The following is a 26,172-nucleotide window of genomic DNA, read 5'->3' as shown; positions in this document are numbered from 1 at the left end:
CGACTGCGCCGGGGGCTCTGTCACCCGCCCTGCCCCGTAGAAGGCTCAGATTGCAGTGGCAGGGCCAAAACAAAGTCAGGGGCAATATTATTTCAGCAACCAGAAAATCCATCTTACCAGATGCTTTCCACCGGGAAGGGCTTTCAGAGCCAAGCAATGCCATTCTTAAGACATTTGCCACCAAGCTGCTGATTTTGCTGAAGGCTCAGTAACAATTAACAGGGTTGATGGCAGACACTTCACTATAACACGCATTCTTCATAGGACAAAAGGACTGGATATTCCCTTAAAATGCTGCTCTGAAGGCAGGAAATCCTCACCGTCTCAGTGACCCTGAGCTGACCCCACACAATCAGTCTATGTCACTTGGGACACACCTCAGGGACCGTCCCCTCACAGCCCTCAGTAAACTTGAGTCATCCCCAAGGTCAGTCTGTCTCTCTCTTGGGATATACGGCAGGGACCTTCCCCTCAGAACTCAGTGCTTTCCCCAAGGCTTGTCTGTGTCAATCAGGATATGTGTATTTATTTGTTTATTGAACTGATTTCTGTTCCACTTTTTGGCACTTCAAAGCAGATTAAGGAAAATTGATTCTTACCTGCAATACCACAGATCAGTCCAGATAAGTGGGTATTGCTTCCCTACCAGCAGATGGAGGTAGAGAACTAAATCTTTTCTGGCATTGCTACTTAACCGAGAGCGGCACCTGCAGTCCCTCAGTATTGACCTGTACCCAAGCCAATGTAGAGCCAACAATAATCCCAAAGAATAAACTTCCCTTCTAGGGCGAACATATAAACATAGGTTGGAAACCCCTGAACTCGAGCCCTCTTATCCAAGGCCACAGAAAAACTTCATATAGGTCCTAGAACCCAACTATATACAGCTCTACTTTCTTCTGAAAATATAACCTACAATTATGCAGTCTTTCAGAAAAAAAAAGAAAAACAAAGCGATGGGCCTCTGGACTGATCTGTGGTACTATAAGAATGAAAATTAGCAGGTAAGAACCAATTTCCCTTTCCTGTTTGTACCCCAAATCAGTCCAGACAAGTGGGATGTATCCAAGCTCCCCTATACTGGGCAGGAACGCAAAAGACCTGTTCTCAGAATGCGCTCACCAAAGGTTGCTTCCTCTGCTCTTACATCCAGATGATAATGCTTAGTGAAAATGTGCAAAGTCGACCAATTGGCCGCTCTACAAATCTCCTGTGGCGACATCATTTGACAGTCCACCTAGGAGGTCGCCTGCATTCTAGTTGAATGCACACACAACCCCAACGGAACAAACTGACCCTTACAGAAATAGATCAAAGATATAGTCTCCATTAACCAATGAGCTATGGTGGCTTTAGATGCCTTGGTTCCCTTCTTTGTGCCACCGAATAGGACAAAAAGATGATCTGACTGCTGAAAGGCATTAGTAAACTTAAGATATCGCAACAGCGTCTGCTGAACGTCCAGACAGCGAAGATCTTTCGCTAATTGTCCTTCCCCTTCACACTTGGGAACGCAGAAAGTTCCACTGTCTGGTTAAGGTGGAAAAACAAAACAACCTTTGGTAGGAATGCAAGTATGGTCCGCAGAGAAACCCCATCATCCAAAATTCGTAGAAACGGTTCTCTACAGAACAAAGCCTGTAACTCCAAAATGCATCTGGCTGAGCAAATCGCTAATCAGGAACACAGTCTTTGAGGTAAGGTCTTTCAAAGATGTCTTCCACAATGGTTCACACGGAGGACCACAAGTCCCTGCAAATTCAATTTCCACAAAAGACATATCCTCTGAACCGAAGGTCGCAGATGCTTGACTCCCTTGAGAAAACGCACGATATCCAGGTGAACTGCCAATGGCTTTCCTTGAACTTTCCCTCAAAAGCATCCTAAGGCCACCACCTGTATGCAAAGCGAATTAAAACTGAGCCCCTTCAACAAGCCCTGCTGCAAGAAGGACAGGATGTGTGAAATATCCATCGGCAATGCATCTAAGTGCCTTTCCACACACCAGGCTTAAAACATGCTCCACACCCTGATATAAGCCAGCGATGTGGAGGGTCTCCGAGCCTGAAGCAACATAGTGATCACTGCCTCTGAATATCCTCTGGAGCTTAAACGTCTCCTCTCAAAAGCCAAGTCATGAGACAAAAGCGATCCATCCGATCCGAGAAGATAGGTCCTTGTCTGAGAAGGCCCTGTAGGTGAGACAACCTGAGGGGCCCATCCATGGCGAGATGAACCAGATCCGCAAACCAAGGACGCAGAGGTCATTCTGGTGCCACCAACACCACCCTGCCCGGATGCCATTCGATACACAAGACTCAGCCTACTAGTGGCCACAGAGGAAACAAATACAGCAGAATCCCTGTTGGCCATGGAAGAATCAGAGCGTCAATTCCTTCGGCTCCCGACTCTTCTGCAACTGAAAATCTCTTTGCTTTGGCATAGCTGGATGACGACATCAAATCCAGCTGGGGATCGCCCCATCTGGCCCAATTGAGGTTGAAGGCCTCCAACGACAACTCCCATTTCCCCGGGTCCAACTGCTGCCTACTGAGAAAATTTGATTGAACGTTGTCCACTCCTGCAACGAGATGCCGCAATCCCAAGAAGGTATGAAGTTGGCAAAACAATGTGACAAGGAGATAGCTAAAGCCAGAGGAATGCTGGGCTGCATAGAGAGAGGAATATAGAGTAAGAAAAGGGAAGTAATTATCCCCTTGTACAGGTCCTTGTTGAGGCCTCACCTGGAGTACTGTGCTCAGTTCTGGAGAATGTATCTCCGAAGGAACAGAGACAGGATGGAGGCAGCCCAGAGAAGGGCGACCAAAAAGGTGGATGGTCTTCATTGAATTACTTATGAGGAGAGATTGAAGAATCTAAATATGTATACCCTGGAGAAAAGGAGGAGCAGGGGTGATATGATACAGACGTTCAGATACTTGAAAGGTTTTAATGATCCAAAGTCAACGACAAACATTTTCCATTGGGAAAAAAAAATCAGCAGAACCAGGGGTCACGATTTAAAACTCCAGTGAGGAAGACTCAGAATGAAAATCAGGAAGTATTTCTTCACAGAGAGGATGGTGGATGCCTGGAACGCCTTTCCAAAGGAAGTGACGAAGACCAAAACTGTGAAGGATTTCAAAGGGGCATGGGATAAACACTGTGGATCCATAAAGCCTGGAGGATGGTAATGAGAAGAGGTATGGGGGTGGCTTGTGGGAATGACGGCTACTACCTGGTGATTAATACCCTTATTCAATAAACGTTCACATGGTTAATGCGACTCCAACATTGCTCTATGCTTCAACAGCAAGAGGAAATGTGGAAAAGAGGATTTGCATTCAGGCAACAACCAACAAGGTAGCACAGTCTGAGTAAACAAATAAGTGTAGGAGTGCTTGCTTGTTGCGGCGGTTACTACCCCAAACCAATTAAGCCTGATACTTCACTTACAATGCATAACCAGCGTAGATCTCTGCTTCAACGGCAGGGGGGAATGAAGAAATAGGATTTACATCCAGACAACATCTAACAAGGCATTGATCTGAGCAGTATGAGTATACAAACATCGGGGTAACTTGCTCGATATGACGGTTACTACCCTCAAACATTAAGCCTTATACTTCACTTTGATGCAGCTTCAACGCTGCTCTCTGCATCAATGGCAGGGAGGAAGGAAATTAGAATTTAAAAAGTTACCAATAAGCGCCCTGAACTCAGCGGTCGGAGTAACAGATAAGTATGAGAAAATAAGTGTAAAAGCTTGCTGGGCAGACTGGATCGGCCTATTGGTCTTCTTCTGCTGTCATTTCTATGTATTGTTCCATCCAGACAAATAGCTCCAGGATCTCCAGGGCCACTCCTCTACTATTCGTCCTTCCTTGTTGACTGACATATGCCACCGTCATTGCATTGTCCGAAAAAACTCTCACCAGTCGGTCTCGAACTTGAGTAAGAAAGATTTTCAGTGCCTTGCAAATTGCTCGTTTCCAGACGATTGATAGACCAGGAACTCTCTACTGACGACCACCATCCTTGAGCCATCCGCCCTTGACAGCCCGCCCCCCCAACCTCTGAGGCTGGCATCTATGGTCACCACCACCCAGTCCAGGACCTCCAGATCCACTCTCCTCTCCAAACTGGGTCATGGCAGCCACCACGAGAGATTGGATCTGGAGAACCCTTGTAGCGGTAAGGGCCGATAAAACTCCTCCAACAACAGATCCCAACGGGATAGAAGCGCCCTTTGGAGAGGATGCATGTGATCAAAGGTCCACGGTACCAAATCTAGAGTAGATGCCATAGAACTCAGACTGTGCAGCCCTAAGATGGCATGCAGTACCAAAGGGAGAATCGCTTGTGCTTCTTTGTTGCCGGAGCCATAGTCAACTGTAGCTTGTGCATTCACCTGGTTAGCGCCTGAGCTCGAGTGCGCACTCTGCTTCCTGTACCCACTGCCTTTCAGCTGCAAGCCGGGAACTGGCTACCGGACCAAGGCAAACCTCTGAGGGATCTCGGAAATCATCTCAACTGGAGGTTAGGTATCACCGCAGGGAGTGCGGAGCTCAATCTTTCTCCATTTAAAGATTACATTTCCTCTTCTAAAGAGTACTGTGTTCCTGATAGGGAAGGCACAATCTGCTAGGAGACTGAGAGATACTGAATGGTTGAGGTCACTGCAGGGGTGTATCTAGGGTGATGCCAGCTTTGAAAGCCGCCTCCGTCTCCATCTACTAGCAGGGGAGCACATAACCCATTGGTCCTGAGTCCATCTGGCTACACGCTAGGAAAACCCACTTGTTGGGACTGATCTAGGGTATGAACAGGAACATTCAGATATTGTAGGTATATAGCATGGACGGCCCCCCTCAGAACCCTCAGTAACTTTGATTGGTCCCCATGGTCAGTCTGTGTCTCTCGGGATACATGGCAGAGATCGTTCCCTCACTGCCCTCAGTAAGCCTGAACCATCATCTCAGTTTTGTGTCACTCAGGATATGCGGCAGGATGGCCTGTGCCGTCTGGGACATGCCGCAGGTCACTGGCTCCCTCTGCTGGCTTCACAGGATTCTTCTCTCTAGCTCGAGTGTCTGCAGATCCTGTGACAGGCGGAAGCAGACTGGGTTTGCAAACTCAGCTCCTCCATGCCACAAAATAGTAGAGGGTGCCTGATTTCCAAACCTGTCACTGGTCTGCAACATCCTGAGTTTGCAAAAGACTTACTGAGCTACTCTACGGTTTGGCCTAAACAAACAGGTGCATGTAACCAAGGCAGTAACCAAAACACATCTTATTCACTACCTGGGAAACCTGTGGTCACCCTGCCTGAAGGTTGGAAAGCATTCCACAATTGTCCCTCGCAAGTACACGGAGCAGAATCCAAGCCCCAGACCTGCTCACCAGCAGCCAGCACGCCGCAGGTCTGCAGAATGATACAATGCATGTTCCTATAGCTCCCCAGCTAGAACAGCACAGAACCCAGGCCAAGACATAGGTCAAGCACGGAGGAGGCACGTGAAGAACATGAGCCTTCCCCCTAATAGGTAGGCACTCGTTTCCTGGCTAGTACAGACAGGAGTGAGAACGGCTGGCTGCTAGGTGGTGACCGCTTACCTCAGGAATTCCAGGTCATCCCAGCCGTTGTGAATCAGCCCTTCTTCATATCTCTGCAGCCCGATGGCACGTAACCACTCTCCCACACTGGACTCGCTCAGACTGGAGCTGCTCCTACCACCCTGGCAAAGAGCCTGAGGGCAAGAGAACGACAAGACATCCGTGTCACATGTCTGCACTCAAACACATAGGCGTGCATGGCAAAATGGTAGAGGCCATTCTTAAAAGAAAACACATTCACTGACCACGTAGATGGGGATGGCATTTTGGGGAAGAGTCAGCATGGTTTTAGCATGGGGAAGTCTTGGAGAACATTTTCAAGGGGTGAATAAACGCGTGGATAAAGGTTGAGTCGGTTGATATGGTGTCTTTGGATTTTCGGAAGGCGTCTGACAAAGTCCCCCGTGACAGACGCCTCAGGAAATTACAAAGTCATGGGGTAGCAGGCAGGGTCCTGTTGTGGATTGGGAACTGGTTAAACTGGTTAGTCTTATTTACTCATCTTGTTACTCTTTTACATTAATTGGCTGAAATGTAAATATTGCTCTGTTCCTTTATCTCCCCTCTTCCAGTTCCAAGTTAATTTTCCCTGTTTTTTTGTAACTTTCTCACATCCTTTTCTGATTCCCTGTATTTAAAGTTCAAGGTTTTTATTGAGAATATTGTTTATTACGCTACGTTATGCCTTTCACACTTTGTTAATTGTAAACCGGGTTGATGTGATGCCTGTCATGAAACTCGGTATAACAAAAACAATAAATAAATAAATAAACGTGTGGAAACAGAGGGTAGGACTAAATGGTCAGTTTTCTAAATAGAGAGTCATTGTTAGTGGGGTACCAGAGGGATCAGGACTGGAATTGTTTCAGATCTTCATAAATGATCTGGGAAAAGGGAAGAAGTGAGGGTGATGAAATTTGCAGATGACCAAAATTATTCAAACTTGTTAAAACAGCAGCAGCAGCAGATTGCGAGGAACTGCAGAGGTGACCTTGTGAGAGTAGGAGTCCGGGCAACTGACCGGCAGATGAAATTGAATGTAAAAAAGTGGAAAGTGATGCACAGAGGGACAAATAATCCCAGCTGCAGGCACGCGATGCTGGGTTCTGTATTGGGAGTCACAGCTCAGGAAAAAGACCTTGGGAGTCCTGGTGGACAATAAATGGATTATCAGCACGTGGAGGCAGTCAAAAAAAAAAAAAAAAAGCAAAACAGATGGTAAGGAATGATTGGAAAAGGAGCGGAGAATAAAGCAGAAACATCATACTGCCCTCTGCATGGAGCCACGGTGTGACCACACCTTGAGTATTGTGTCCAGGTCTGGCCGCCCCCATCTCATAAAACAAAAAATGAAAACAGGGAGAGCAGAATTAGAAAAGGTGCAGAGGGGGGGCGACAGAAATGATAAAGGGTATGGAACGTCTCTCCCTGTGATGAGAGGCTGGGGCTGTTCAGCTTGGAAAAGACACGGCTGAGAAGGGACGCGATGGGAGTTTATAAAGTCACGAGTGGGGTGGAACGGGTAAATAATGGAGAAATTACTTCCCTGATAATTTCATTTTCCTTAGTGTAGACAGATGGACTCAGGTTTCAAAGCTGACGTCACCCTACATGCACCCCTGCAGTGACCTCAGCCCCTCGTTATTCTCTGCAAAAGCCACTGTGGACCTACTAATGAAAAAACGTGATTAAAAGTATGACTAAAAACGGATAACGGTAACTGTACTCAACCAATCCTAAACCCTGAACCCCAGTAAGAATATAAGTACCCTGGATCTAGGGACTGGGTGACGGCTTACCTGTAATCTCTTGGATGAATCCTTGGCACCATTCTTGAGCAGCCGTGGGCGGGATGCAGAGTCCCTCTGTCTACACGAAGGAAAACTAAATTATCAGGTAAGTAATTGCTCCATTTCCTAGCGGGTAGCCAGATGGACTCAGGACCAATGGAATGTACAAAAGCTACTCCCGATCGGGATGGGAGGCTGCCCGCGCTCCGGATAACACCACCCTTGCAAAGGCTGCATCCTCTCGGGCCTGTTCGTCCAGGCGATAGAAGCTGGAGAAGGTGTGCAAGGACATCACATCCGCCCATGAGACCGCCTGAGTCCTGGTGGAATGAGCTTTAATCTGAGAAGGTAATGGCTTTCCAGCCTCCACATAGGCTCCCATGACCACTTCCTTATTCCAGCGAGCTATGGTAGCCCGTGAAGCTGGTTCACCCCACTTCCTTCCACCGTGAAGGACAAACAGGCGGTCCGTCTGTCAGACCGGTTCTGAAATTTCCAAATACTGCAGCAAAAGTCTACCGACATTCAAATGATGGAGGAGGCGATATTCCTCCGCGTCCTTGTGCTTATCTAAGGATGGCAACGTAATGGACTGATTCAAATGAAACTCTGAGACCACCTTGGGCAAGAAGGATGGAACAGTATGAAGCTGTAGCGTTCCTGGAGTTAACCTGAGGAGCGGTTACAGACATGACAAGGCCTGTAGTTCAGAGATGATACATGCCGAACATATAGTGTTGCGCCCATCGGTCGCAAACGGCTGCGCCCTCTCTGTCTCACCTCTTTTCTTTCTCTTTCCTCTCCTCTGGGCAAGATGGCTGCCTCCGCCTCTCTCTGGCGTCCCCGGACTGGCATGGGTGATTGTGTTCGCCATTCTTACACTGAGGTCACTTAGGGCACACACGTGCCGCCCTCTCTTTTGAATACATCATGGGGGGAACCTCGGGGGCGTCCCCACCGCATGACATCACTCCAATCCAGCTACAAGTTAGCAAGGATTTCGCTCCAGCTAATTTAGACTTCCTTCAGAGACACCCGCTCTGAGTTCTCGCTCCTACTAACCCTCTGGGGTTACGCTGGCTACACCAGGGCATTCTAGGTACCTGCTCCTCGGGGGCCTTATTTGCTCCTACCTACCTTCCGGAGTTACGCTGTTCCAGCAAGGACGCTCAAGGAACCCGCTCCTTGGGGGTCTTGCTTCGCCATCTACTCTCCAGGTTTCCCAGTTCATCAGGATCCTAGGTACCCGCTCCCCGGGGCCTAGCACTCGCCTGCCTTCTTTCTGGGTTAACCTGCATCTACAGAGGATAACTTGGCTCCGGTGCTCCGGGCTTTGCATCATCTCTACCTCCAAGCTGCGGAGGTCACCTCTCCTACAGCTACCAGCCTTCATAAGTATCTTCTTTCTCAGTCTCTCTGCCTTGACTCACCACAGAATAGATTCTCGGCGTACTCCACTCCTCGGACCACTACCGGATCTACCATCACTGACTACGTCATCTGTGACTGGGTTCTCAGCCTACCCTACTCTGCGGTCCACTACCGGACCCTTCACTTCCAGCTTCTGGTAAGATCTTCTCTGCGCTTGATACAAACTCAGTGCCTGGCTGAACTTAATCATTAGAGACCTACTCCACTGGCTGAGGAACGCAGCCTGCTCCTTGGGCATTGCCAACTGCTGTACAATAAAGCTTCTATTCTCTCTGTGGTCATTACTGAAGAGTCAGCTTATTGCTGTATTTTCCCCATGGGGCCCCTCCCCATGGGAGGAGTCATCAATACAGCAACCAAGGGTCCATAAACATGTCAAACTTACAACATATAGCCACCAGGAACACCGTTTTCAGGTTAATAAACGCAAGGAAAGACTACATAGCGGCCGAAAGGAGGGCCCTGCCCAAAATTCCAATACTAGATTAAGATTCCACAGGGAACCGGCTACCGTAGGGGCGGCTGAAGGTGCTTCATCCCTTTCAGAAAATGGGCCATATCCGGATGAGTCGATAGGGAGGTTCCGTTCACCTTGCCCCTGAAATAGGAGAGCGCCGCTACCTGCACCTTCAAGGAGTTAAGGGCCAAATCTTTATTGAAGCCGTCCTGAAAAAATTCCACAATAAATGGGATTCTGACTGCCAAGGAAGGACAACACATTCCTCACACAAGGCTTCAAATACTCTCCAGACCCACACATACGCTAGGGACGTAGAGAACTTCGGAAAGCCGAGTAAGGTGGCAATTACTGCTGCAGAATATCCTCGCTTCACCAGGTGAGCCCTCTCAAGGGCCAGACTGCAAAGCAGAATAGAGTCACATCCTCGTGAAGGACCGGACCCTGCTTTAGAAGATGTCTCTGTGTGGTGGGAGGCACACAGGGGGGTCTCCACCAGAAGTCTCCGCATACCACGGATGCCTGGGCCAATCTGGAGCTACTCATAAGACTAATCCCCTTGGTGCTCAATTCTGCGAATGATCCTGTCTAGCAGGGGCCATGGAGGGAAGGTGTATAGCAGCTCTTCTTCCAGTCAGGTCTGAACAAGAGCGTCGATCCTCAGGGACCACAGATCTCTTTTGCGACTGAAGAATCGGGGAGATGCGGCCAGCAGGCCGATGGACGGGAGGCCCCAGCGATCTACTATCAGTTGAAAGGCTTCGGATCACAACACCCACTCTCCTTGATCCAGACTCTCCCTGCTTAGAAAGTCTGCTCTGACATTGTCATTTTCTGTGATGAGTGAGGCTGAAGATAGTCTGTAGATGCATTTTCGCCTTTTCCATAAGGAGGTCTATCTCCCGAGACACCTGATGGCTCTTGGCTCCTTCCTGGCCTTTGATGTAGTCTACCGTCATTGCACTGTATGACATTATGTGGACTGCTTGACCCTGGATTCTGTGGCTGAATTGCAAGCATGCCAGCCATACTGCCAGGGCTTCCAGGCGATTGATATTCCAGAGGTCCTCTTCCTCCTTCCAACGTCCCTGGAATAGTGACAGTGAGCTCCTCAGCCCCGGAGACTCATGTCTGTTGTAAGAACCAGCCAGTTTGGGGAGGTCAGGGACACCCCCCTGCTCAGATCAGCCTCCTGCAGCCACCACTTGAGGTGAGAGTGTTGCGTCCGTCGGTGCTAGACAGCTTCGCCCCATTTGTCTCACCTTGTTCATGGCTCCTCCAGCTTACCTGGGAAAGATGGCTACTGCCGCATCTACAAGCCGACCTCTCCGGCGTCCCCGGAACGGCCATGGTGCAGCCCTCCCGCCATGCTCCTCTCAGGTACCTACTAGGGTGCGCGCGCCACCCATGTCTTTATTCCAACCTTGGCACAAACCTCGGGGGCGTCCCCCCTTGCTGACGTCATGCCATCCGGGTATATAACCTATTCTAATTTGCTAGCTCGTTGAGATAGCAAGGACTCAAATCCGTTCCTGTCTACGCTACTCTGCCGCTTCCGAGCTGCCACTGGAAGCTCTCTCTCTGCCCTTCGGGGTAACTGCTAACCTGGGTACCCGCTCCTCGGGGGCCCTCTGCTTTATTTCAGGTGCCTTACAGGGAACAGGTATTCGCTCCTCGAGGGCCTGCTCTCCCTGCCTTGGTGCCTGCACTATCTTCTTCAACCTGGTGGAATCGCATACCTACAGCAAACACCTAGTGAGTACTCTAACTCTCAGTCTATCTCATCCATAGTACTACCTTGCTGGGAAACCTGCTTCGGAACCTCCTTATACCAATGGGGTGAGAAAAGCTCCCTCTGCCGAGGTCCCTGAGACTGCTACTACCAGACTGCCTCACTACTGCCACCTCTGGTGGTACTCTTCAAGCTGTATAATAAAGAACTAACTGTTTGTGCGATTTGAGTCTAGCCCAGTACTGTGGCTCCTCACGGGGCTCCTCCCCGTGGGCGTGGTCATCTGCCACAGTACCCAAGGATCCACCCAAACACCGCTTAACCATAACAGAGAGCAGACTCCCATTGGTAAGTGGAGCTAAATCGAATAGTCTTAAGACTGCGGGTGCTGAAGTGGGCACATGTGGGCTCTCACTACTTATAAGGTTGCTACCATCAAACCGAGAACTTGGAGATAGCTCCACACTGTCGTACATATTGTATTCATCAACTCATGCACCTGAGACATCAACTTCCGTATCCATGTGGTCGGGAGGAAGACCTTCCCCTGCCTGGTATCGAATCGGACTCCCAGATACTCCAACGACTGGGGAGGCTTGACACTGCTCTTGTCCAGGTTTACTACCCAAACGAGTTCCTGAAGCAAGGAGGCCACCCTGTTGTTCACCCGAAGACTTGCTTCCAAGTATTTGGCTCGGATCAACCAGTCGTCCAAGTACGGGTGATCCAGGATTCCTTTTCTTCTAAATGCTGCCGCCACGACCACCATAATCTTGGAAAATATTTTTGGAGCGGTGGCTAGGCCAAAGCACAGTGCCTGGAACTGATAATGGCGACCCCATATAGCAAAGCGTAAGAAGCATTGGGAGTTCTTGATGGATTGGAATATGTAGGTAGGCCTTGGATAGGTCCAGGGAGGTTAGGAACTCTCCCGGTTGTATGGCCATTATCACAAAGCATAATGTTTCCATGCAGAAATGACTCCCTCGTAGGTGACGGTTGATACTCTTGAGGTCCAGGATGGGGTAAAAGGAACCTTCTTTCTTGGCTACGATGAAATAAACTGAATCACGTCTCGTATTTTCCTGGGGCGTAGGTACTGGGATTACAGCCTTCATCCTGAGAAGCCTTAAAAAAGTAATCTCCACTGCCTTCTTTTTGTGCTGGGAGTGACAAAGAGACATCATGAATACGTCATGAGGAGTGTTGCGAAATTCCAGCGCATATCCTTCTCATATGACTTCCAGTACCCACTTGTCCGAAGTGATCTTGACTCACTTTTGGTAAAAGAGAGACAGACAGTCCATCCCCTATCTCCTCATTCCGAAGATGGGTCAATAAAATTTCATTGGGAGGTTCGAGATGATCCTGAACCCAAACCTGCCCCTCTCTTGGGCTGTCGACTATGAAAGACTGAGTTCTTCCAAAGGGCTGAGACCTCTGAAATGTAGAATTTCTGCAGGGGCGGAAACATTGAAAGCTCCTGGATCGGCCCCTTATAAGTGAGGGGCACTGCAACTAATTCCTTTTATCTTCCGGTAGCCAGGGCACTGGAGATTCACCCCATTTACTGGCCAGGTTTTCCAATTCGTTTCCGAATAGGAGTGATCCTTTAAAGGGCATCTTTGTAAGGTTGGCCTTGGAAGTTGCATCGGTTGACCAATTCCGCAGCCATAGCTGTCTTCTGGCTACTACCACTGAGGTCATTCCTCTGGCTGAAGTATGGACTAATTCCGAACCTGCATCTCCTTAAAAAGGCAGTGGCGGATTCCATAGTCACTCTGGGGTTCACCCCTGAGTCATCCACCTCCTGAGAGAGAAGTAGACACAAACACGCTACCAGGGCACAACAAGAAGCAATCTGTAAGGTCATTGGAGACTGCATCAAAGGCTTATTTAAGGACAGACTCCAGCCGTCTATCCTGCACATCCTTTAAGGCCGTTCCTCCCTCCATTGGGATAGTTGTTCGCTTAGAGATAGCGCAGACCAGTGCATCCACTTTAGGGAAATGCAAACGTTCTCTCACTGCTGGATCCAGCAGGTATAGAGCTTTAATGCCTGGCTCCTGTTAAAATTTGCTTCTGGGGCATCCCATTCCAGGTCAATCAACTCCAGGATGGCTTCCAGTACTGGGAAGTAAGAAGAGGCTTTGTGCAAAGAAATCAGAATAGGATTCTTCTTTGGTTTCGTCATAGATTCTGCTCCAGGAACCCCCAGGGTTTTCAGGATCTGGGAAACCAAGGCCGGCAATTCATCTCTATGAAAGAACCGTATCATGGTTCGAATCGATTCTAATCCCGGGGAATTTCCCCTTCTTCCAAGGGATCTTGCTCTTCATCTGTGTCATCAGGGTCCCCACTAGGGATACCCTTGGTCAGGCAGGACATGCCTCGAGGTCTGCCAACAGGAATGAGAGAGGGGGCCTGGGGTTCCAATCCGGACAAGGGCAAGCAAGGAAGTAGACTGCACCTTTACAAAGGCAGGTAGTTCCTGAAAACATTCCACCCAAGAAAAGGCCGCTGGGACCATGCCTATCCCAGGGGGAACTGGGGTGGGCCCAGTCGAGTTTTCCTCTCCCATGGAAGACCCAGCCAAGGGGTTACTCAGATCCGGAGTACTTATTTATTTATTTTATTTCAAATTTTTATATACCGGCATTCGAGACAGCAGTCACATCATGCTGGTTCACATAAAACAGGGGTGCATAGTAAACATAACTATAACAAAGGTGCTGAAAAGGCAGTTACATATAACAGGGTGATAAGAACTTGGGTGAGAAGGAAGAGAAAGGATAGGTTATTAATTTAAATATGTAAAACAATAGAATGGATAACCAAGGTGTAGTTGGAGATTAGTTGACTATGTTGGCGTCCGGGGAAGGCTTGTAAGAATGTCCAGGTCTTTAGTCTTTTTTTGAAGGTTGAGATGCAAGGTTCTGTTCTGAGATTTGAGGGGATGGAGTTCCATAACGGTGGGATGGCTGTAGAGAAAGCCCGGTCTCTTAGTGTGCAGTGTCTGGTAGATTTGGACGGTGGTACCTGTAGCGATCCCTTGTATGCATCTCTAGTCGGTCTTGATGAATTGTGTAGTCGGAGGGGGATCTGTAGGTCGATGGGAGCCAGTTGGTGGGTGATTTTGTATGTGGTGAGAATGGCCTTGTATATTATTCTAAAGTGTATGGGTAGCCAATGGAGGCTCTTTAGTATGGGGGTTATGTGGTCCCTTCTCCTGGTATTTGTCAGAATTCGTGCAGCTGCATTTTGCACCATCTGGAGCGGTTTAGTGTATGAGGCGGGAAGGCCGAGTAGGATGGTGTTACAATAGTCTAATTTTGAAAAAATAATTGCTTGTAGAATGGTTCTAAAATCTTGGGCATGGAAAAGAGGTCTAATTCTTTTCAGCACTTGTAGTTTGTAGAAACAGTCTTTGGTGGTTTTGTTAATAGTGGCTTTGAAATTCAGGCGATTATCAATTAGGACTCCTAGGTCTCTCACTTGTGTGATTTTTGGCGTGGCTTGTTGTGCAGAGGTGATGGTGTTATTTTCTGAGGCGATGAGCAGGAGTTCAGTTTTGCCGGAGTTTAATACCAAATTTAGGCTGGTGAGGAGGAGTTTAATTTTTTGAAGGCATGTATCCCAGTAAGCCAGAGTTTTTGCGAAGGAATCCTTAATGGGTATCAGGACCTGGATATCGTCCGCGTAAAGGTAGTGTTTGAGGTTGAGGTCGGTGAGAAGTTGGCATAATGGTATAAGGTAAATGTTAAATAAAGTAGGAGACAGGGAGGACCCCTGTGGGACTCCTACTGACGACGGATGTTGAGAGGATTCTTTGTTCTGTATCTTGACCTTGTATCCTCTATTGCTGAGAAATGATATGAACCAAGATAGTGCTGTGCCTGAGATGCCTATGGAGGCTAACTGGTTAATGAGTAAGGCATGATTGACGGTGTCAAAGGCTGAAGAAAGGTCCAGTAGGATCAGTAAGAAGGCTTGCCCTTTATCGAGGCCCAGGATGAGGTGATCCGTTAAGGAAATGAGGAGGGACTCCGTGCTTAGTGTTTTGCGGAAACCGTATTGTGATGGGAATAGGAGGTTGTTTTCTTCAATGTAGTTTGAGAGTCGGGTGTTCACCAGTTTCTCCATAATCTTAGCTATGAAGGGGAGGTTGGCGATAGGTCTGTAGTTGTTTGGGTCATTAGGATCTAGATTAGGTTTCTTCGGTAATGGTTTAAGAGAGGCCAATTTTAGGTCATCTGGGTAAGAACCTTGTGTTATTGAGCAATTTATGATGTCTGACAGGGATTTGGAGATGGAGTCGGGAATTGATAGAAGCAATTTCGAGGGGATGTGGTCCGAAGGGTGAGAAGATGGTTTCATTTTCCGTAGAATACCTTGGATCTCGATGGAAGAAGTTAGTTCCAGTTCTTCTAAGCGGGAATTTTTGAAGGTAGTCTGAGGTGGTATAGAAGTAGATGCGGTGTTAGAGGGCAGCTGAGTTAGAAGTTTGCTGATTTTGTTATTGAAAAATAGCGCTAGTTCTTCCGCTTTGGATTTGGCTTGGTTGAGAGCGATTTCTGATGAGTTTATTTGAGTTCCAGTTAAGGCTTACTTCCAGTTACTTACTTCCAGTTACTTACTTCCAGTTAAGGCTGCCAATCCATCATATGAATGGGAGGAGCTGGACTGAGCAAAGTCCGGGGAGGAGAAATCCCCTTGGCCTTCCTCACAGTGCTGACACAAGTTGGAATCCAGGTCAGGCTGGGAAGCCCTAATATGACAAGCAGCGCAGAGAGGAAGGCGCTTATGTTTCTTGATTGCCAGCGCCAATGGCGTCAGTAACTGTGCGTTCAATCGGCTCGCGCGTAAAATTTATGCGCACAAATTTTGAGCGCCTAGGCGGGGATCAGCAAGGCACACGCACAGCCTGTGCACCTGGCTTTTCTTGTATCCTGCGCTTACTTTATTGTGCGTGTAAGTACGCGCACGACATTGTGTGTGCAGAGCCGATGCACTATGTGTACAGACGTCCTATGGCGGGCAATATAAGATGCACAAAGACGCATGCAAGATGGCACCGCCGCGGCTACCATGCAGTGTGCTGACCAAGTTTAAAGCGGGGCGTAGCCTACCGGGGATCCATTCAACCTGCTCGTAAGCCCACTTCCCTATGCCCCAACGGGATCAGGAATGACGTCGGTATGGCGCACCGAGCAAGGAGACTGGAGGAAGTCTTACAGAAACCCCTTCTTCCTTTTTTTTTTTTTTTTTATTAAAAACTAACCTGGGCTCAGCGCTTACCGGCTGAGTACAGAGATGGTCTCCAGCTGCCGGGGGGGGAGAGGGATTTAGCTGTCACCGCCGCGCTCAGCTTCCTCCGCCCGCTGCCTTTCAGCTGCTTGAGCAGCAAAGTCCATGCTGGGTACCGGCTACCGGACCAAGGCGCACTTCCGAGGGGTCTTGGAAATCACCTCAGGAATTCTCAACTGGGGGAGGGACTTTTAGGTATCACCGTAGGAGAGAGGGGCTCAATCTTTTCTCCAATTTAAAAGTAGAGTTTCTTCTTCCAAAAGGTACAGCAATCCCCATAGGGAAAGCATGTCTACATCTGCTGGAGACGGAGAAATACTGGAGGGCTGAGGTCACTGCAGGGGTGTATCTAGGGTGACATCAGCTTTGAAACCTGACTCCGTCTCCATCTGCTGGCAGGGGAGCACATAACCCATTGGTCCTGAGTCCATCTGGCTACAGGCTAGGAAAGGAGGCATTGCAGGAACTAAACTTTAGCCAGTAATCCCACATATTGAGCGCACAAGTCTGATTGGAAAAATACCACTTTTATCCAAGTATATTCAGCCAGAGACTCCTGCACATAAATCCAGCTGAATATCCGTGGACTTTCCCTGGATAAATTTGCCAAATCTCTGAATACTGCCCTCAGAGTTTCTTGAGAATAATACAATTCTTCCACTTAAAATTCATGCTACTGAAACACTTTCATTTGTTCCCCTGACAGCGGCTGTGTTTGGAAACCGCATCACACATGACCTCACATGCAATGGGATCCGATTGGTTATGGAAGTGTGTGATGTCACAGACACCATGGACTGGCACTGACTCATCACAAGCCATGCCACGGTAAATCTGTAATGAAGCTTTGAGCCTGGCTGTCCCCTCTGGGGGGTCAAGGGAACGGTGGGATAAACCTGGAACATTTCAGTGCCGTTCCATTTACAAGGAAATGTTTAATTCATTCGGGGCACAGTGGGAACACACAGGGATAGGCACTCGTGCCGCGTCGAGTCCTGGTATTAACCCCATCTCTCATCTACGGCCTTGTCGTGCAGATTTACTTAAGGAAACTGGGGTGACCGGAATGACGTGAGAGAGTTTGCCTCCTTACTTCCTCTGCAAGGTCCTCCTTGATGCTCTCCTGGATGCAGCGCGACGGGAAGCCAGCGGGTCGGCTGTAGTCGGAGTGCAGGCAGCGCGAGGGCAGGTCCAGCTTTCCTTTGCCCGAGTGCAGGTGGGAGCCTCTCCCCAGGCCGCCGCCGCCGGCCGAGTAATCCACTTCGCTCAAGGTCCGTGCCATCTGTAGCACCGAGCAGGAGCGGTCGTCCACCGGGCCCTGCGGCGGCTGGGGCGGCTCGGCCAGGAACGTCACGGCCTGGGAAAACGGGGCTCTAGGGGGAGCCCTGGCCGAAGCCTTGGATTCCAAGGGCTCGCTGAAGGCCACGCCAAGCCGGTGGTGCCTGTGCCTGGCGTCCGGCTCCTCCCTGACTGCCCCCACCTTTGGCACCTGGAGGGGGGGGGGCTGCAGCTCCCTGGCGCTGGCGTAGAAGGGGTTGTCCACCATCTCCAGCCCGGCAGACTTGGGCAGCGGTGGCGGCGGGAAGTCGGGAGGCGGCAGGTTGAGGGTCCCCAGGTCGTCGTCCGAGGAGCTCTCCTCTCCCAGAGCGGGCGGGTGGTGAGGGGGAGCCTGCCGGTACTTCTCGGGCTGCACGGGGACGGTGATCGCCACCTTGTGCTTGGCCGCCGGTGGCTTGCTCAGGGTTAGGGGGCTCTGGCCCTCGGTCGCCAGCAACTGGTGGGGCACCCCCTCCAGCACATAATAGGCAGGGTTATTGAAACTGTTCTTCAGGCCGGCTCCATCCAGGTCCGCCGGGGCGTCCTGCTTTGACCTAGAAAGGGAAAGAAGATGAGAGATACACAAGACTCGTGCTGTCAACATTCTCCGAGCCCCCCCCCCCCCCCGCAGCCTGGTACAGGGAGATCCTGCAGAGCCCCCCCCCCCCCCCCCCCGCCTGCGGCACCCCCGCGGAGAGCCCTACGGCAAGCCACCTAACCCCCCCGCTGTGATTAATCGCTCTCTGGTTACTAGAAATAGGACAAAAAAAAATCCTATTTACACAGTCACCTGCAGCTAGGGTTTAGTCTCACGGTAAGAACAATAACCCAAGATACCAGGGAATAACTGGAAAAGTTCCCCGCCCCATCAGACGGAGTCCTGAACCTGTAACCCTGACTCACCAGGTCCCGCCTGCAGGTGGATGCCCAAACTCTGGCTGGGATTTGCGAGTTCAGGACACCCCAATTTCTCACCCTCTCTATAATCGCGCAGTATCCTGCTGCATAATTAAATTAGTAAACAAGAAATACCCGATCCAGAGACCAGGACAAATGCTTAAGATGTATTTTACTTCCCAGGTACAAAGGCCACGTTGCTGCTTCTTCCCCAAAGCATTCCCTTCCGGCATCTGCTATACTGTAACCTACAGTATCAGACAGCAGCTTTGCCACAGCTCACTCAGAACCGGCCTTTATTGGCTTGTGGAGTATTTCCCCCACTATTTTACAATCCCACATCAATCCTGGCCATTGCAGGGACCGTCCGTGACCAGGGGCCGCAGCTCCCCTCTGGAAGCTGGTGCATGTGCACCCTGGGTCTGACCAGCAGATGTCACTGTTGTGCCATGGCTCTCTCCCAAGGACCGTGCATGTGCACCTTGGGTCTGACCAGCAGATGTCACTGTTGTGCCATGGCTCTCCCAAGGACCGTGCATGTGCACCCTGGGTCTGACCAGCAGATGTCACTGTTGTGCCATGGCTCTCCCAAGGACCGTGCATGTGCACCCTGGGTCTGACCAGCAGATGTCACTGTTGTGCCATGGCTCTCCCAAGGACCCTGAATGCTGCCTTCTTGGCCACGCCAGGACCACCCTGCTCTCCTCTTCCCCCCTCCCCCCAGGAGCAGCATAGCCCATCTACAGCCCCAGACCCTTACTGGTTTCACGGAGACTGACCGGCTCAGGGAGCTGTCCTCCTTGGCTGAGGCGGGCAGTGGCACTGGTGGGCGGCTGGTGGAGTGACCCGCTCAACTTCTCGGGGTCATCGAACAGCTTAGCCAGCGGAGGGGCTGCACTCTCACCGGGAGCAGCCTTTCGACCTATGGACCTAATGGGCAGGAGCAGTCCGTCAAAAGAGGAAGGGGGAGCAGGAAGAAAAAAAGAGAGGACAGACACAAAGACCAGGGGCTCGAGGGAAGCGGCGACAATGCTGCTGCTCCTGGCTTCTGCCGACAGGCCACGCGTGCACGTGCACCAGCCACATCTGAGCTCCACCCAGCAGCAAGGACTTCCTTGTTCTGCAGCACCAGGCTGCGGGTTTCATTATGAGCAAGTGAAGCCAAGGCCAAACTGCCTCTTGTATACAGTAGCAGGTAGGTAGATAGAGAGACTGCATGCGCACTTCCCTTACTCCTGCCTATTACAGGGCCTTGCAAAAGTCTCACACCTTTGTACATTTTTCCCCTATAAAAAAATACAAATCGAAATGCACTAAAATAGTTTGGTTTGGGTTTTTTTGCTGATTTGCACAACACACACTGCATTTGCGTCATGAAAGAAGAGCTAGAGAAAATATTCCAAAAGTAATCAAGAATAAAACACGAGAATGTCTTGACTGCGTAAGTCTTCACATGCCTCAAAGTCAATGCTTGGCGGAAGCCCCTTTTGCTCTGCCTTGAGTCATTTTAGGCTAAGAGTCCAGCTTTCCATAGCAGGACGGAGCATTTCTTGCCCATTCTTCTTGGCAGAAGAGAGCAAGGGGGTCGATGTCATAATATCATTAGCAAACGGGAAACACCCAGCCCAGAGGTCAGTACCAATTCTCTTTTTTATACAAATATTTCAGATGTATTTTTCTTCCTAGGTACAAAGGCCAGGCTGCCGGTCCCTGCCGAAAGTGTTCCCATTCTGGCACTTGTGGGTTTATACTCATGTTTTAGCAGGGGGCTTTTTGGCACTAACATTGCCCAGGTATATAAAAGAAGAACTGGCTCTCAGCTGCTAATTTTCATTCCTGTAATACCACAGATCAGTCCAGATGCCTGGGTTTTGCCTCCCCTCCAGTAGATGGAGACAGAGAAAAGTTTTACTGACACTGCCACATAAGACAAGACGCTACCCTGCAGTCCCTCTGTATTGATATGTACCCAAGCCAAAATAGAAACAAATACCAGTATCATAATGACAGAACATCCCCTGAAAGAGCAGTGAGAAGTGGAAACCTGGAACAGATAACCCTGCCCACACTAAAAACCCTGTGTAGGACTAACAAAACCTGTGCCATTCTTCAAAGTAATCACAATATCAGATCGAGCGGACTTTCCAATTCTCCCTTTCCTCCAGTGGGCGGGACTCTGGACTGATCTGTGGTACTACAGGAACGAAAATCAGCAGGTAAGATTGAATTTTCCTTTCCCTGTACGTACCCGGAGCAGTCCAGACTCCTGGGATGTACCAGAGCTTCCCCTAAATGGGGTGGGACTGCGAGAGTCCCGCTTGAAATACGCTCTCACCAAAGCCCATGGCTTCTGGGGCCTGGACATCCAAACGATAATGCTTGGCGAAAGTGTGCAATGATTTCCCGAGTAGCCACCTGAGAACAGGTAGATTGAGCCCATAACCTCTCTGGGTCAGAGAGACCCTGACAGATGTACGCAGAGCTAATAGCCTCTTTCAGCCACCGTGCAAATTGTTGTTTTTGACACCTTATGACCCCTTTTTTGCACCACTCCACAGCACAAAACGATGATCTGACAATCTGAAGCTGTTAGGGACCTTAAGGTACCGCAACAATGCATACTTTATGTCCAAATGTTGCAACTCTTTGGCCTGAGGCGCTGTAGGATCCAAACTTGGGAAGATGGGAGCTCCACTGACTGATTTAAGTGGAATGATGACACCACCTTTGGCAGAAAAGAAGGAACCGTCCTAAAGGAGACCCCCGAATTCGAAAATCTCAAAAAAGGCTCCCTACATGACAAGGCCTGAAGCTCTGAGATCTGGCAAGCCAAAAAAACCACCTTCAAAGTGAGATCTTTCATAGTAGGCTCGTTTTAGAGGTTCAAACGGAGCCACACACATGCTCTTAAAGACTATGGTAAGGCTCCAGGAGGGACAAGACTTCCGAACAGGAGGACGCAAATGTTTGACCCCCGGAGTAAACGTACCACATCTGAATGTGCAGCTAGAGATGCTCCTTGAATCTTACCTCGAAGACAGCCCAAAGCCACCACCTGAACCCTGAGGGAATTAAATGATACACCCTTTACCACATCATTTTGCAGAAAAGCTAGAATATGTGCCAAGGAGGCCCACATAGGATCCATCCCTTGCTCCATACACCAGGCCTCAAAAACTCTCCATACCCTCACATACACCAAGGAGATGGAAGTCTTTCTAGACTGCAAAAAAGTAGCGATGACCCCCTTCAGAATAACCCTTATTCATTAATCGCTCCCTCTCAAAAGCAAAGCTGCTAGACAAAAGCGAGCCACCTGATCTGAAAATATGGGATCTTGACGCAGAAGATTTGGTAGATGAGCTAGCCTCAACGAACCGTCCACTGCTAGGTTGATCAAGTCTGCAAACCAAGGACACCTCGGCCACTCTGGCGTTACTAGAATCACATCGCCTGGATGGACCTCTATGTACCGCAAGATTTTGCCCACTAGCGGCCAAGGCAGAAACACATACAGATGGACCTCCCTCGGCCAAGGCAGAACTAAGGCATCTATTTCTTCTGCTCCTCATTCCTTTCTTCGAATGAAGAACCACAGGGCCTTAGCATTGCGGTAAGTCACCATTAGATCCATATGCGGCCTGTCCCATCTGCGACTGAGGAGGTGCATTGCTTCCTCTGACAGCTCCCACTCTCTGGGGTCCAGGTTGTTGTCAGCTTAGAAAATCCTCTTGCACGTTGTCCGTGCCTGCTATGTGAGAGGCTGCTAACAGCACCAGATGCTGTTCTGCCCAGCTGATTAGTTCCCTGGCTTCCTGAGCCACCGCCTGACTCTTGGTGCCACCCTGTCAGTTGATGTAAGCCACCATTGTCGCATTGTGCAACAAGACTCTCACAGGCTTCCCCTTCAATAGGGGTAGAAATGCCTGCAGTGCTAAACGCACCGCTCTTGTCTCTAAGCGACTGATGGACAACAAGGCTTCCTCTGCTGACCACTGCCCCTGTATGGACAGGTGCTGACACATCGCTCTCCAACCGGAGAGACTGGCATCAGTGGTAACAACCATCCAAACCGGGACTTCCAAGTCCACACCTCGTCTTAACTTGTCCAGAATGAGCCACCATGAAAGATTGGACCTGGCAAACTCCCTAAGAGGAAGTGGCAGCTGAAACTTCTTCGACAAAGGGTCCCAGAGAGATAGTAAAGCCAACTGTAGAGGCCGCATATGAGCAAATGCCCATGGAACCAACTCCCAAGGTGGAAGCCATAGACCCGAGAAACTGCAAGTGATCCCAGACCTTGGGCACCTGCTTCTCCAACAATTCGCGGACTTGAGATTGCAATTTGGAAATCCGCTCTTTGGTGAGAAAAACCTTCCCCAGTTTGGTATCGAAACGAGCCCCCAGAAATTCCAAAACCTGAGAAGGGGAAAGACGACTCTTGGACAGATTGATTATCCACCCCAATGATCTCAGGCACTGCCTCCTGGCAAAGAACCTCTGACTTTGCTCGAATCAGCCTGGTCCACAGGGCCATACTTCCGGAGGGCCGCTGCCACCATGACCATCACACATTGGTAAAAGTTCTTGGTGCTGTCACCAGACCGAAGGGCAGGGAGCAAAACGGAAAATGCTCTCCCAGAACCATGAATCTTAGATATCTCTGATGATCGGGCGAGATTCCTATGTGCAAGTATGCTTTGGTCAAATCCAGAGACGCACGTTACTTCCTCTTGCGCACCGCCGCAATCACCGAAAGCAGGGTTTTCATCCAAAACCGAGGAACCGTTGAGAGCCATGTTTACCCTTTGTAATCCAAGATTGGATGGAACGTGCCCTCCTTCTTGGGGACTATGAAATAAATGGAATAGCGAGTTGTCCCCTGTTCCTCCAGGGGGACAGGAACAATGGCTTCCAGCATGCGAAGATGACAGACTGTTTCCTGCACTACTATCCTCTTTTCCTTGTAAGTACATGGGGAAACCATGAACAAGTCTCTTAGTGTCCAAGCAAATTCTAAAGTGTAACCTTGTCTTATCACGCTTAAGACCCACTGGTCTGACGTGATCTTGGCCTACTCCTCATAAAAAAAAAAAGAGGCAACCAACCCCCAATAACCGAACTGAGAAGTGGACCAGCCTCGCTTCACTGGGCGGATATGACTCCACCGCCACCCTGGGAAGAGCCATCTCTACCCGGCTTTCGCTCTCAAAAGGACTGGTTCCAGGCCGGTTTGCATTCCCAAGGGCTGACTCTGGGCGCCAACTGAAGCACTGTTAGGCCGAAACCACCTATTCCCTCTAAAATGAAGAGCATGAAGGAAACCCTTTCCCTTTCAGCTTATCTTCAGGCAAACTTATGACCCTTATTCTCTCCGAGAAGGTCTGATCATTCTCTTCTAAGTCCTGACCAAAAGAGGCAACGCTCTCAACTGAGACTTGGATGAAAACAATCCGTCGACCAATTCCTCAACCAGAGTTGTCTCTGGGCCAAAACTACCGACAACATGGTCCTGGACGAAGTCCCTGATGAGGTCATATAACGTATCAGATCATAGGCCACCACAGCTTCCAGCTGCTCCGCCTCAGAGTCAGGACAAGGATTTTGTCCGCTTGAAACTGCTGCACCCAGCGCAGGGCCCGCCCTCAGCATAAAACTGCTGCACACCGCCGCTTGTATGCCAAGAGCAGAAACCTCAAAAAAATTCTTGAGGTGAACTTCTAGCTTCCTATCCTGAAGGTCTTTCAGTGCTGTGGAATCCACTTTTGGGACCTTCAGAAGCTCAAGTGTATCCTCCAAGCAAAAGATACAACTTGTCCATGGCTCAGCTAACCTTCAAGCCAGTCTCAGGAGTACCCTACTCCCTAAATACCAACTTTTTGACAGACTTGTGGAAGGGAAAAGACCTTGCCGGACCCCAGACTCCATCCATGACCAAGTCCACTTCTTCCTGATCCGATTCCTCTCGTGGGATCTTTATACCCAATTCTTCCAGAACATAGGGTATCAGAGGACCCAGCTCCTCCTTGTGGATTCCGTACCACCTTAGGATAATCCCCTTCTACAGCCGGGGCCTTCTCTCATGTCTTTTCTGGATCCTAATCCGCCAAAGCCAGATCTGTCTCTGGCAAGTCCTCCGCCTGCAGATCCTCACCTTCTGAACCCTCAACGGAGTTCTCCGCAGTGATCGTTGGTGCAGGGGCCCCTGGGACTCACCGAACTTACTGACATCATCGCGGGAAACTGGTGTTTGTGTTTTTTTTTTAATGCCCACATTAAATAAAGCCAGCGCTAAACTCTTAACTCCCGACTTTAGTGCAGGTTTTATTACATCGGTCCCCCCAAGCTCTTTCAGGATCGTCCATGGACCGCAGTCTTCAAGTCGTGCCACAGATTTTCCATTGCATTCAGCTCTGCTGACTCAAGGACATTCACTCTCTTCTTGCTCAGCCTCTCCATTGTTGCTTTTTGCTTCGTGCATAGGATCACTGCCCTGCTGAAAGGCCCAGGCTTTCCTCCAGGATCTGCCTTGTACTTTGCACCAGCCATCTTCCCCTCGGGTCTTCACAAACCATCCTCTCCCCGTTTCTGCAAAGTATCCCCTCAAGATAACGCTGCCAGCAGCAGGTTTTGCGGTAGGGATGGTGTTAGCAGGGTGATGGGTTGCCTTTGTTTTCCCATCACACACGTTGCTTAGCACCGAGACTAAGAAACCCCCCTCTCCTACACGTGTGCAGTGTCCCCTCAATGCTTCACTGCAAACACCGGTGCTGATGTAGTAGGGAACGCAGACCTTAGCATGGGTTTTAACCTGCGGTTTAGCAGAACCTTTTTCCGTGCAAACTTAACCCTTTATTTATTTATTTATTTATTTATTTTTATAGAGTTTTATATACCGTCATTTGGTATTGCCATCACAATGGTTTACAAAGGTTTTTTTACATTGGGTTAACATGGTTAAAGATTTTACGTAGGTGAGTTGTGGGGGTCGGAAAGGTTACATGATACAAGATTATATGATACAAGAGGTTATATGATATAAAGGTTATATGATACAAGAGGAGTGGTGTTAATTATTGAAGGGGGTGGGTTTCTTGTAATAGGCTGGTAGAAACATCCAATGTAACGAGGATATTTTTCAAGGGTAACAAGGGTATAAGTATAGAACAAAAAGTATAATATAAGACGTAGGTTATATTATAAACATAGGTTATGTTCTAGAAGAAAAAAACAAAAGGTTAAATTATAAGGCATGTGCAAGTAACGAAGAATATTTGGCAAGCTGTTTCGGGTAGTGTCATAACTTTGGTGTGTCAAATTGGTTGATCATGGAGGGTTTCAAACGCGCTTCGGTGATGCAGAAGAAAGGGGTGGAGCATATAGTTGCTCAGTTCAGTCGGTAGTGTGCTTGTCTTTCTGATGGGGGAAGGGCTGTCATATTGTGTAGCGGGAGGGATAGGGTAATTTCAGGGTGAGTCTTGGTAGGCGTTGGTGAAAAGCCATGCTTTAAGTTCTTTCTTGAAGGTTTTCAGGCTGGGTGGTAGTCTTAGTTCAGTCGGTAGTGTGTTCCAGAGTTTGGGGCTAGCGAGGGAGATTGCTCGGTCGCCTATAGAGGTAAGTTGTTG

General features: G+C 49.3%; 1 protein-coding gene across 1 annotated transcript in view; it reads right to left on the bottom strand.

The window, feature by feature from the left end:
• The window catches only part of INPPL1 (inositol polyphosphate phosphatase like 1), a 175,076-nt gene that overhangs the window by 4,179 nt on the left and 144,725 nt on the right, over positions 1-26,172 (bottom strand). Inside the window, 4 exon segments of the mRNA XM_029601865.1 lie at positions 5,617-5,750; positions 17,427-18,204; positions 19,327-19,400; positions 19,402-19,477. Coding sequence (XP_029457725.1) covers positions 5,617-5,750; positions 17,427-18,204; positions 19,327-19,400; positions 19,402-19,477 — 1,062 coding nt within the window.

The sequence above is a fragment of the Rhinatrema bivittatum genome, chromosome 5 (genome assembly GCF_901001135.1).
Source record: "Rhinatrema bivittatum chromosome 5, aRhiBiv1.1, whole genome shotgun sequence".
In the NCBI taxonomy this organism is placed as follows: Eukaryota; Metazoa; Chordata; class Amphibia; order Gymnophiona; family Rhinatrematidae; genus Rhinatrema; species Rhinatrema bivittatum.
Note: the sequence above shows the minus strand (reverse complement) of the source record. Positions and strands in the feature narration are given on the sequence as shown.